Source organism: Pseudophryne corroboree, chromosome 4 (genome assembly GCF_028390025.1).
Source record: "Pseudophryne corroboree isolate aPseCor3 chromosome 4, aPseCor3.hap2, whole genome shotgun sequence".
NCBI lineage: Eukaryota > Metazoa > Chordata > Amphibia > Anura > Myobatrachidae > Pseudophryne > Pseudophryne corroboree.
In genome coordinates this window covers 835,751,602-835,764,162 of record NC_086447.1, presented here as the reverse complement: position 1 = coordinate 835,764,162, position 12,561 = coordinate 835,751,602, and the positions used below count along the sequence as shown (strand labels likewise).

Genomic DNA, 12,561 nt, shown 5'->3' with positions numbered 1-12,561 from the left:
TGTCCTCCTCCCACTCCCTTCCCAGTTCCAAACACTCATTTTTTTTTTCTATAAAAATGTACAATATATCACAAGTATGATGAGCAGGCAGGCAGCGGGCATTGGTGGCATCGGACTGAGATGCAAATTAGTGACGGAGGGCTGGGTCAGTTGATGGTGGGCGAGTTTGTAAGTCATTGGCGGTGGCAGCAGGCATCGGCGCAGGGGCAGTAGTGGGCATTGGCTCGGCGGCGGTAGGGGTCATCGGCAGGATTCTGAGGACATTATGGCTGTAGTGCCTCACCAGCCACTGACCTCACCGCACGCCACTGGATCCTGTGCATGGAGGCGGGGTGATTTAGGAGGCGGCGCTATGCATTCCGGGAACAGTCAAAGCTTTGAGCCTGTTGGTGCCTCGGATCAAGATCCTACTCTACACCCCATTGTCCATTCCTTGTGGAGCCCAGTGTACCCCGCAGCAGAAAAGAAATTTGTATTTTTCAGGGTTATTTATTAACATGCAGGGACATGGGTTCCATGCACAAGCTGTAATTACTGAAGAGGGATCCAAATGCACAAAATATAGCCCATAGCCCATATATGCCCCCATTTCCTTTAGGTGTGTAATGAGTTTTATGAATGTCCTTTTTGTCTTATACTAGCAGATCTCGACTGTAATAATGAATTATGTTGTTATTTTGTAATCAATCTGTGTGATTCTGACAGGATTCATTTTACTATAAATAGGTAACTTATTAAACCAATTAGCACCATTCAACCACATCTATGTACCATACTAGGGATGTGGGATGCATTACAAAATATGCATTACAGATCCAGGGCTTGATTCAGAGTTAGACGCAATATCACAACCAATGCGTCTCTCTTTGCAGGGACTGTGCTAAAATGTGTAAATCCTGCAGGAAGCATCTGTTCTAATAAACAAACAAAAAAAACTGCATCCTACGGCTTCTGTGATCCTCTGCTTCATCTGAAGAAGCATACAACGGAATTGGAAAAGTGATCGGCGCAAAACATCATATATGGGTATGCAAAAAAGTCCTTACATCTGATAATAAACAAGAGAATCCCCTTGTAGTCCTTCACTGTAGTGTTTTGCTGGTGTCCTCTTTTCTCGCCCTCCAAAAGTGTGATCTCTTATCTCAAAAAAGAAAACAAATCATCGGGCAGACCAATTTGGACAAAAGGGACAAACGAATTTATTGCACAGAACACTCACAATGTATCTTTAAAAATATAGCATATATCCGCAACACAAAGGGTGGGTGTCAAGGGGTGCTAGCAGCTGGAGTCAAGTTACCCTCCCGGAAAAAACGCTGGAGATTCCGGACTTCTGCAGCGTAACGGAAAGGAAAAGATCATCCAAGCAAGACAGCTCCACCTCTCCTCACTGGGCACCACTAGCTTGACGCGTTTCGGACGTTAGAGTCCTTCATCAGAAGCATAGTGGTGAGTACCTGGAGTAGGCTTTTTATACCCCCAAACATTAGGCCTAATTGTCCAGCACAAACTGATTTGGCTCCCGCCAAAACGCGGCATTTTCCGCCGCAACCGGAAGTCCCCGTCATCAAACGCGACCGGAAGTCATCATTCCCGGCGGCGGAAGTCTCCATGCGTTCCAGCAGAGGCTTACAGGAAATAGTCCCCGTCATCAACCGCGAGATTGGACAATTAGGCCTAATGTTTGGGGGTATAAAAAGCCTACTCCAGGTACTCACCACTATGCTTCTGATGAAGGACTCTAACGTCCGAAACGCGTCAAGCTAGTGGTGCCCAGTGGGGAGAGGTGGAGCTGTCATGCTTGGATGATCTTTTCCTTTCCGTTACGCTGCAGAAGTCCGGAATCTCCAGCGTTTTTTCCGGGAGGGTAACTTGACTCCAGCTGCTAGCACCCCTTGACACCCACCCTTTGTGTTGTGGATATATGCTATATTTTTAAAGATACATTGTGAGTGTTCTGTGCAATAAATTCGTTTGTCCCTTTTGTCCAAATTGGTCTGCCCGATGATTTGTTTTCTTTTTTGAGATAAGAGATCACACTTTTGGAGGGCGAGATAAGAGGACACCAGCAAAACACTACAGTGAAGGACTACAAGGGGATTCTCTTGTTTATTATCAGATGTAAGGACTTTTTTGCATACCCATATATGATGTTTTGCGCCGATCACTTTTCCAATTCCGTTGTATAAATTCCCTGTGGAATTAGTTGTGAAGATTCCTGTGTTTTAGTAGTTGGCTGCATATACATCTTTGGCAGCGCATGTGATTAATTCCTTTTTTTGCTTGTATCATCTGAAGAAGCAGCATCAGATCATTTGTGTGACCATTGGGTCGAGTCTGCCAGGACGACCAAGTAGCCAAGCACCAGGAGGGTCTTTAGGTAATTCTAGCGACTCTGCCATTACAACAGAAGTGTGAGGTCGCAGGCCAGGGAAGTAGCTGATCACCCAAAGTGACCTTAAGACAGGTCAACCTCGGTTCTCAAGGCACACTAGCAGTCCAGGTTTTAGAGCTATCCATGCTTATGCAAAGATGGTTAAATCAATATTACTGAGTTACTAATTAAGTCAGCTGTGGTTAAGTATGGCTATCCTTAAAACCTGGACTGTTAGTGTGCCTTGAGGACTGTGGTTGGGAATTCCTAATAAAGATGTCATGGAGAAGCTCCTGTGGCAGTTTTCTAGGCTGCAGGTTGCTGTTCCAAGCCTCCTGCAAGCCAAGTGCTTTATTTTAACCCCATTGCTGCAGAGGTTATTTTCTTGAATTATTTTGATGTGTAAAAATGAACAAAGAGACTAATGGTATTTTGATAAAATGCAAATTCTCCCCCCAAAAAATACAAAAATATATAAGGTATCATTTGTGAGTGGACTGCTTAAAACAATCAAAGATATTGATGTTGGAATACAGGCATAAATATTGTGGTTGGAATGTGAAAATGGCTTCGGCACAGGGGAGAGAAAGCCCTCAGCATTGAAAGGGTTAATAATAAAACTCTTTTTTTCTGATAAAAGTTTATGATGCATCATCATTTGAAGGTGACCTTAGCGATAGACGATAGCTCTCAGTACTTGCTAAACAGGCTTCCCTTCTGCTTGAGAGTCCTCTTGATAACAGTAAGTGTCTGTGGTGCTTGGTCAGCAGTGCAAGTGGGCGGGTACGGGTGGGTATGGCGTACCCTTAAGACTTTAGCCGTGGGTACGCTGTAGCCACTGACGACGGGCCGCCGCTCTCTTCCTCCCTCTCTCTGCTGCTGGTGCTCACCGCCTCTGCTGCTTGAGGGGAGGAGAGCGCAGCGTGCGCCTCTCCTCCCCTCAGTGTCTACCTTCAATTCAGCGCTGGCCCGTGAGCCAATCAGAGCTTGCGATCCGGCAGCCAAGACTCCTCCTGATTGGCTGCCGGACCGTGAGCTTTGATTAGCTCACGGATCGGCGCTGAATTAAAGGTAGACACCCGCACCGCCGCCGGAGACTGAGGGGCAGGAGAGGCGCAGGCTGTGCTCTCCTCCCCTCACACACTGGGAGCATATCTGGCACTGTGGGGGCATTTCTGTATCTGGCACTGGGGGCATATCTGGCACTGGGGGCATATCTGGCACTGGGAGCATATCTGGCACTGTGGGGGCATTTCTGTATCTGGCACTGGGGGCATATCTGGCACTGGGAGCATATCTGGCACTGTGGGGGCATTTATGTATCTGGCACTGGGGGCATATCTGGCACTCTGGCACTGGGGGCATATCTGGCACTGGGAGCATATCTGGCACTGTGGGGGCATTTCTGTATCTGGCACTGGGGGGACATGTGTATCTGGCACTGGGGGCATATCTGGCACTGCGGGGACATGTGTATCTGGCACTGGGGGCATATCCGGCACTGGGAGCATTTCAGTATCTGGAACTGGGGGCATATCTGGCACTGGGAGCCTATCTGGCACTGTGGGGGCATTTTTGTATCTGGCACTGGGGGCATATCTGGCACTAGGGGGACATGTGTATCTGGCACTGGGGTCAATGTATATCTGACACAGTGGGGGCATTTGTGTATCTGGCACTGTGAGGCAATGTATATCTGGCACTCTGGGAGCATTTGTGTATCTTGCACTGTGGGGCAATGTGTATCTGGCACTGTGGGGCAATGTGTATCTGGCACTGTGGGGCAATGTGTATATGGCACTGTGGGGCAATGTATATCTGGCACTGTGGGGCAATGTATATCTGGCACTGTGAGGTAACGTGTATCTGGCACTATTGGGGTCATATGTGTATCTGCCCCTCCCCCATATGTGTATCACGCCCCCATTTTCATTGGCCATGCCCCATGTGGCATTTGGCCACACCCATTTTTTGGGGGCCTTCAGCACGCGCGCACAGTACCTATAAGACATTTTCTCTACTTGCACCACTGTGCTTGGTAAATAGAGAGAAGCTATATCTATTGGTTTTCTCCCTTTCATAAATAGGGCTAATAGTAAATATTCCATATATAGTCATAATGAACAAATTAGAATTACTAAGACTATTACAGGTCTATGTAACAATGGCAAATAAGTCTCGACAATGACCACTTACATGTCAAAGTGAGCATCAAAAGAGTTGCAGAAAAAGAATAGATGAAAGGTAGAACAGAAGAACCCTGACTTAAATATTCAGATGCCTGCTATTAGACTTCATTACTGTGATGAAACAGCAACAACATTACTTACTTCAAAACACATTTAACTTCAGAAAATTATAGAAAACTTCATATAAACTGTGGCATGATGGAAAACACATCTCAGTGGGTGAAAAGCATTTGCTTATATTCCTGAAGGAAAATATGACAAGCTACAAAACCAAACAATGGAAAGGATTCTTGTTGGACACAGTGAGAGTTTTAAAGAATGAAGAGTCCTAGTCCCAAAAACAGACAAGGTAACTATTAGCAACAGAATGACTAGTTTTGAAGATCTAGGACAGGCTTTTTCAACCAGTGTGCCGCGACCAGTTGCAAGGTGTGCCGCGGAGTCAGAGCAGCATCCTGCACCTTCAGAGTGAACTGTTGGCCCGGGCTCTTCTTAGAGGATTAGTCGTGCTCCGGCCGTGACCTACAGTATGCCTTGAAGACGCGGCGTTGTGATATCACAGGTCACGGCCGCAGCATCTCACCACCCAGCCAGCCCACCCACCTGCATACACATCTTCCAGATCTTGCCTGCATACACAGCTTTCCTTGCCCACCCACATCCACACCTGCCCGACCGCCCGCTGCTCAGTATTTGCAGCACTCCACTATGAACAACCCCCGCCACTGAGGGACAGGGAGGAGGACAGCTGACCGGTAGGGGCTAATATTTGTTATTTTAGTTCTCCTGTGGGGAACAATAGGATTTATGTGGGGAGAATAAGGATTTATGGGGGGGAACAATGTGAATAATTCATGTGGGGAGCAATAGGATTTATGTGGGGAGAAATGTGATTGATTTATGTGGGGAGCAACATGATTTATGTGGGGAGCAATGTGATTGTTTTTTCTGTGTAGGCCAATGTGTTTGTTTGTTTGTTTGTTTGTTTGTTTGTTTGTTTGTTTTACTGTGAGGGCCAATGTGTGTGTTTTGTTTTTTTCTGTGGGGAACTGATGGTGCGCCTTGGCAATTTTAAAATATTGTTCGGTGTGCTGCGAGTAAAAAAAGGTTGAAAATCACTGATCTAAGGAATGATGAGATTGACACCATGGATGAGAATGCAGAGTCAAGAACAGAATACAAACCAAGGTGTTTAAGAAGACAATATAAGGGTAACCACCCTAAAGTCTTACATACAAAGAATGTGCAAAAGTGTAGTAAACACACATCCTGGTGAAACATATCTCATCGCTCAAAAAAATGAAGCCAACATATAAAAAGACAGAAGAATAAAGTCCATGCATGCCAACCTGGGGAAGATAAAACAGGTAATTTAAGTTTAATGGGTTTGATAAAGTTTCAGTGAAGTAAAGCAACATCTGAAGACTTAGGGGGAAATTCAATTAGCCACGGTAAATTACCATGGCTAATTGATCCCTGGGGGCTTAATCAATTAGCTCTGATAGTCAGCAGAAAAAAATCCTTGATAACTAACCCGTTTTCACCTACCATGAATGCGAAAACACATTGGTTCAGAAATGTATCCCAGATCCTGCTTTTCACGCGAAAAAGAACTGTCCACAGTTGGATTGCCAGATAACACCATTGGAAATGCATCTTAGACGCAATGTAATGCAATAGGATGTACAAGCAGCGTCTGCTAATTAAAATGATATGCAGCATGTCTATATTCTGTGCGTGACTGCAACTGTATTTTAAAAAAAACAATTATGATAGTGTTTTTCTGGAAAAAAACTGTAATGTGGCATTTCGGATGCAGATACAGCCACAATTACACAAAGAATATAGGCATGCTGCATATCACTTTAATAAGCAGAAGCTGCTTGTGAATACTATTGCATTACATTGTATCTAAGACATATTTTCGCTGAAACAATCGCAGAAAAGGACGCTTGGCACTACCAAGTCCTACCATGTCATGGCGTGACTTGAAGGGCTGTTTAGCGTGACTGCAGCAAGGATGTAAGAGAACACATCTGTATGTTATGTTACAATATGTTATGTTGTGCTGTATTGTATTTTCACACATTCTTCCATATTTGTTGATATTTGGACAAAAAAAGGTATATTCTGCAACACTTTTACTCATGAAAGTTGGAAAATGTTAATGACCTACTCTAGTCTATTTTTAATTCTAGTCATGCTAAAATGCCACTCTGTTGGCAATTTCAAAAATGAAAATAAAAAGTAAGCTTACCCTTTATCTAGAAGAAATTTCACAACGTCCATTTTTCTATGAGCACATGCAGAAATCAGGGGTGTTTTATAAAAAGTGTCCTTCACATCTACAGGGACACCTTCTTCAAAAGCCCTCTTCAAGGACTCTAGGTCTCCGGCTTTGGTGGCAATATTAATATGCGTATATACTTTTTCCAATTCATCCACGTACCATCCGGTGTCATCTATCACTGGATTTTGAGGTGGGTGGTCACAGTCAAATCGATTGATATCAGTAACATTATGAAAAGTCTTGATCATAAAATTGGGAAGTCCAGTATCTTCCCGGTGTGAAATTAGGTCACTTGGCATCATACATATTGGCATGGGTGGTGTACTTTTTCCTTTTTTCCCCTTCTTACCTTTTTTACCTTTTTTCTTTTTTGGACCATAAGAAGAGAGCAAAAATGCTTTTTGTAAGTACTTCGATCCTTTCAAAAACTCTTCAGTATTAATTTTACCTCCCCTGCCAATCTCATGATATTGAATGATAGTTTTAGTGTCCTCTTCAGACAGCGGTGCTCCCTTCTCTGTAAGGACTGATACAAAGTCCTCTTTTGTGACAGTTCCATCTCCATTATCCAACAAAGTAAAAGAATTTCTAAGAGCCACTTGGTGCTCAAATGACCAATCATGTAGCGTTATACACCACGGTGGGTTTGGATTTTTTACACCAGGCTTAGAATATTTTTTAAAAAGACGCATAGCTTTCCCCAATTCCTTCATTGCAGCCTTGAAGCCACCTTCCTTTGCGACTGCTTTGGGTGTCAGAGTTTTGGTATTTTTCCAAGTTGGATTGCAACCTGTTACAAATACAGTAATTCCTTTAGATGATGTAATTATAGACAGCATCACTGCTCAAACATGTCATTAATATCTAGTTTTTAACATAACAAAAATAAAAACAGCTAAATATTTCTGAGAATTACTTGCAGTACATCCTCTAATATGTCCAACAGACATCAATTTCACCACTGCATCGGAAGACTGCATACATAAATTAGACAATGTTAAGGGCCCCATACACTAGAACGATAATGCCCGATTTCAGCCAATTTCGGGCATTCGGGCCGATATATTGGGTGAAATCGGGCATTTTGGAGGTGTTTCCGATCCGATGCACGTTCCCGTGAGGGTCGGATCGGCTCCCCTAGATCATTAGTGCTGCACTCGTGATATGTCGGTTCCCTCAGGCATGACTGGGATCGCATACGATATATCGCATGCAAAATGTACCAAATCGTATGGAACCACTCCCGGGAAGCTCCCGGGAGAGTTCAAGGGAAATCGCCTCCGACTTCAGCCTCAGACATATCGTTCTAGTGTATGGGGCCCTTTACATGGGTTTACACAGGATAAAGGCCCTATTTATCAAAATACATTTTCGAGATACTCTTTGAAAACCCTTATTTTTTTCGAGTGATATCTGCAAGTTTTAAGTGTCCCCTGGATGTATCTATGGTTGGATCACACAAAAAGCCCCCATAAGTTTCTATGGAAGTTTGTACTTGTGAGATTTACTTGGACTCGGCAGCTATTGTTAATGAGCTACTTTCCACATCATTTACAGGGAGAGGAATACACAGGACCACTCCCCAGCAATGGATGCTTGTACATGTAAGGTGTGATGACCGCACATGCGCAGTATCAGGGCCAGCCCTCAAGCAGGTTCCTAATGAAACCCCTGTTCCTGCCTGTGCTTCTTAATAAGGGATGTTGGGATCCCGGCATTCAGTATACCGATGCTGGAATCCCGACAGCCAGTGAAATGTCGGTGGACGGAATCCCAACCGTAGCCCGGTATCCCCACTTGAGTGGTGGGTCCAGTGAAGCTCGCCACCGGGCCCGAAGCGTGGCGAGCACAGTATGGTGAGCACCGGGCCCAAAGCGTGGCGAGCAAGCGTCGCAAGCACAGCAAGCCCGCTGCCTCGCTACCGGGAATCCCACTGACGGGATGCCGCTGTCGGTATAGTGACAGACGGCATCCCGTATGCCGGTCTCCCATATGTATTCCCTTAATACTTTTCAGCAATCCTAAACTTCATATTATACAATAAATGATAAAGTCTGATATTTAATAAATATGCCTCGAAGTATATTTGTGACCTACTTTATAAAAAATGTTTTAGGCCCTGTCTGCAGAAGTATAAGGCTAAGAAAAAGAGTTCAACCAGTCACAGAGACAAGAATACTGCAGCACACAATGCATGTGGGAGAAGGTATAGTATACAAGTTATACAATCAGAATGTTGACATTTAGTATGTTAATGGAGCCTCCATGTCGACATTTCAAATGTTGGCATTCACAATGGCTACACTGACTTAATGTCGATATGTTCAACATGTCGACATCATACATGTCATCTTGTGAATGTGAACAATACTATTTAAGCCTAACCCTAACCACAGCCGGACAATAACCGCAGCCTGACCCTAACCGCAGCCTGACCCTATCCACAGTGTGACCCTAATCCTATCCTCAGCCTAACACTAACTGCAACCTAACACTAACTGCAGCCTAATCCTAACCGCAGCCTAACCCTTATCCTATCCACAGCCTATCCCTAACCACAGCCTGACACTAAGTACAGCCGGACAATAACTGCAGCCTGACCCTAACCGCAGCCTGACCCTATCCACAGTGTGACCCTAATCCTATCAGCAGCCTAACCCTAACCACAGCCTAACACTAAATGCAGCCTGACCCTATCCACAGCGTGACCCTAATCCTATCAGCAGCCTAACCCTAACCACAGCCTAACACTAACTGCAGCCTAACCCTAACCACAGCCTGACACTAACTGCAGCCTAACCCTAACCACAGCTTGACACTAACTGCAGCCTAACCCTATCCACAGCCTGACACTAACTGCAGCCTAACCCTAACCACAGCTTGACACTAACTGCAGCCTAACCCTAACCACAGCGTGACCCTAATCCTATCTGCAGCCTAACACTAATTGCAGCCTAAACCTAACCGCAACCTAACACTAACAGCAGCCTAACCCTAACTGCAGCCTAACTCTTATCCTATCCACAGCCTATCCCTAACCACAACCTGACACTAACTGCAGCCTGACTTTATCCACAGTGTGACTCCAATCCTATCCGCAGCCTAACCCTAACCACAGCCTAACACTAACCGCAGCCTAACCCTAACTGCAGTCTAACCCTGACCGCAGCCTAATCATATCCGCAGTGTGACCCTAATACTATCCACAGCCTAACACTAATCACAGCCTAACCCTATACGCAGCCTACCCCTAAACACAGCCTAACACTAACTGTAGTTTAACACTAACCACAGCCTGACCCTAATCCTATACACAGCCTTATCCGAAACCTAAACACAGCCTAACCCTAACCACAACCTAACACTAACTGCAGCCTAACCCTATCCGCGGCATGACGCTAATCCTAACCGCAGCCTAATCCTAACCCTAAATACATTTTAACTCTAACTGCTGCCTAACCCTAACCCTGCTATGTTTATATTGTACATATCGTTCGACATTGTGTCAATGCTGACATGTTGAGCGTTGCATATCAATATTATGAACAAAGTTGTCGACATTTAGAGCCATTCAACATTAAAGTGTCGACATTCAGACATGTCGACATGTTATCACTGTGACTGGTGACAATATGACTGCATACTGCGGGATAAAGTAATGTGACCTGTTATGCACATTAGTGGATGTGGCTATGCTACAGTAAATGGTAGTCAGGAATTATCCCGAGTGGAACTAATGAGACAAAGAACATAAACATGTTTCTACGCAAATTGCGAGAACAATGCTGTCACATATTCCACAACAAGAGTAGATTTACTGGGCATTTATCATAAAATGAATATAAACTATGAGCGGTTCAAGAAAGTGTGGATTTTACTTTTAGTGATTCATTTTGCCTTGGCCTGATTACACCTCTGCCCAGGGCCCTAACTAGGTGTGTGCCAGTCAGTGCTTAAAGTGGTCCTAGAGAGGTGCTGGAACTCACCCCCCCAACCTTGTGTATCAAAGGGATTGCGCGCATGCTGCAAAAAGGGGCATGGTCTCATAAAAGGGGCGTGGTCACCCAATAGTATCCCCAATTCAAATTATGCCACACAGTAGCACAGTCTTATTCACATTACCGCACATAGTAGTGTCCCTTATTCTTGGTATGACACACATTAGTGCCCCTTATACACAAATCCCACAGTAGTAGCACCTTAAATACACATAATGCCCACAGTAGTAGTGCCCCTTATACAATGCCCTCAGTAGTAGTGCTCAATATACAATGCCCACTGTAGTGGTAGTGCCCACAGTCGTAGTGCCCCTTATGTAGAGTTCATAGTATTGGTGCCCCTTATACAGTGCCCCCAGTAGTAGTGCCCCTTATGTCCCCAGGAGTGTTGCCTTTTATTAAATGCTCCCTATGCAATGTACCCGTGTAGTATTGCCCCTAGTAGTAATGCCCCCCAGTAGTTATGTCCCCTGTAGTTATGCCCCCCAGTAGTTATGTCCCCTGTAGTTATGCCCCCAGTAGATATGCCCCCTGTATTTATGCCCCCTGTAGTTATGCCCCCTGTAGTTATGCCCCCTGTAGATATGCCCCCTCTAGCTATGCCCCCTGTAGTTATGTCCCCAGTAGATATGTCCCAGTAGATATGCCCCCTGTAGTTATGTCCCCAGTAGATATTCCCCTTCCAGTAGATATGCCCCCTGTAGTTATGCCCCCTGTAGTTTTGCCCCCACTAGATATCCACTAGATTTGCCCCTACTAGATATGACCCCAGTAGTTTTACCCCCATTAGATATGCCCCCAGTTGGTTTGCCCCCACTAGATATGCCCCCAACTGTTTTGCCCCCACCAGATATGCCACAACTGTTTTGCCCCCACCAGATATGCCCTTAGCTGGTTTGCCCCCACTAGACATGCCCCCAGCTGGTTTGCCCCCACTAGTTTTGCCCCCAGCTGGTTTGCCCCCATTAGATATGCCCCCAGCTGGTTTGGCCCCAGTACATATGCCCCCATTTGGTTTGCCCCCACTAGATATGCCCCCAGCGCCCCCCCCTCCCCCAGTAGCGTCGCATACACACACACAAAAAATAAAATACACACAATATTCACCAGCCCCGCTCCTGCTTCCGGACTGCTGCTGACCTCCACCTGGCGCCCGCTCCTGAGAACTGTGGAAGAGACGTCATGACGTCTCTCCCATAGTGCACTCTGCGGGACTCGGGAGTTGGAAGCCGGAGCTCTGCAGTGAGCTCCTGCAACGGCTGACACTGAGAGGAATTTGCCGGGCGCCCGCTGGTAACACAATCTCAGGTGGGTTAGGTGAGCCGGATGAGGCGGAACTGCGTTCTGGCTCCAAATAGAACTGACGGAACGCAGTTCCACCCCCGTTCCGGCTCACTTTAACCTCTGGTGCCAGTGGTGCCTTGCACACAGCGCAACTACACTGTGGGCGTCCAATCTGGCAGCACCACCCACACGGCAGCTGCCCGCTCTCCCTCGCTGCCTACAGCCGCCACCCGCCGCTGCAGTGCTGACCTGCACCAAGGGGGTGGTTGGGGTATCTGATGTTGCTTTTTTTCTGTAAGCAAACCGAAGCCTTGGGCTGCTATTTAAGCCCCGACCCCTCCATAATTTGGCTCCACCACCTTCAAAGACTCGTGAATCACGAGATGTGCACTTTTGCTGTTGTGCTGCTGTAACCTCCAACTGCCT

General features: G+C 45.8%; 1 protein-coding gene across 2 annotated transcripts in view; it reads right to left on the bottom strand.

Moving 5' to 3' along the window:
- ANKEF1 (ankyrin repeat and EF-hand domain containing 1) overlaps positions 1–12,561 on the bottom strand; it is a 116,817-nt gene that overhangs the window by 16,204 nt on the left and 88,052 nt on the right. For both annotated transcript variants that reach the window (XM_063918562.1, XM_063918561.1), the window contains exon 6: positions 6,821–7,643. In XM_063918562.1, coding sequence (XP_063774632.1) covers positions 6,821–7,643 — 823 coding nt within the window. The remainder of the gene's footprint in view (positions 1–6,820; positions 7,644–12,561) is intronic.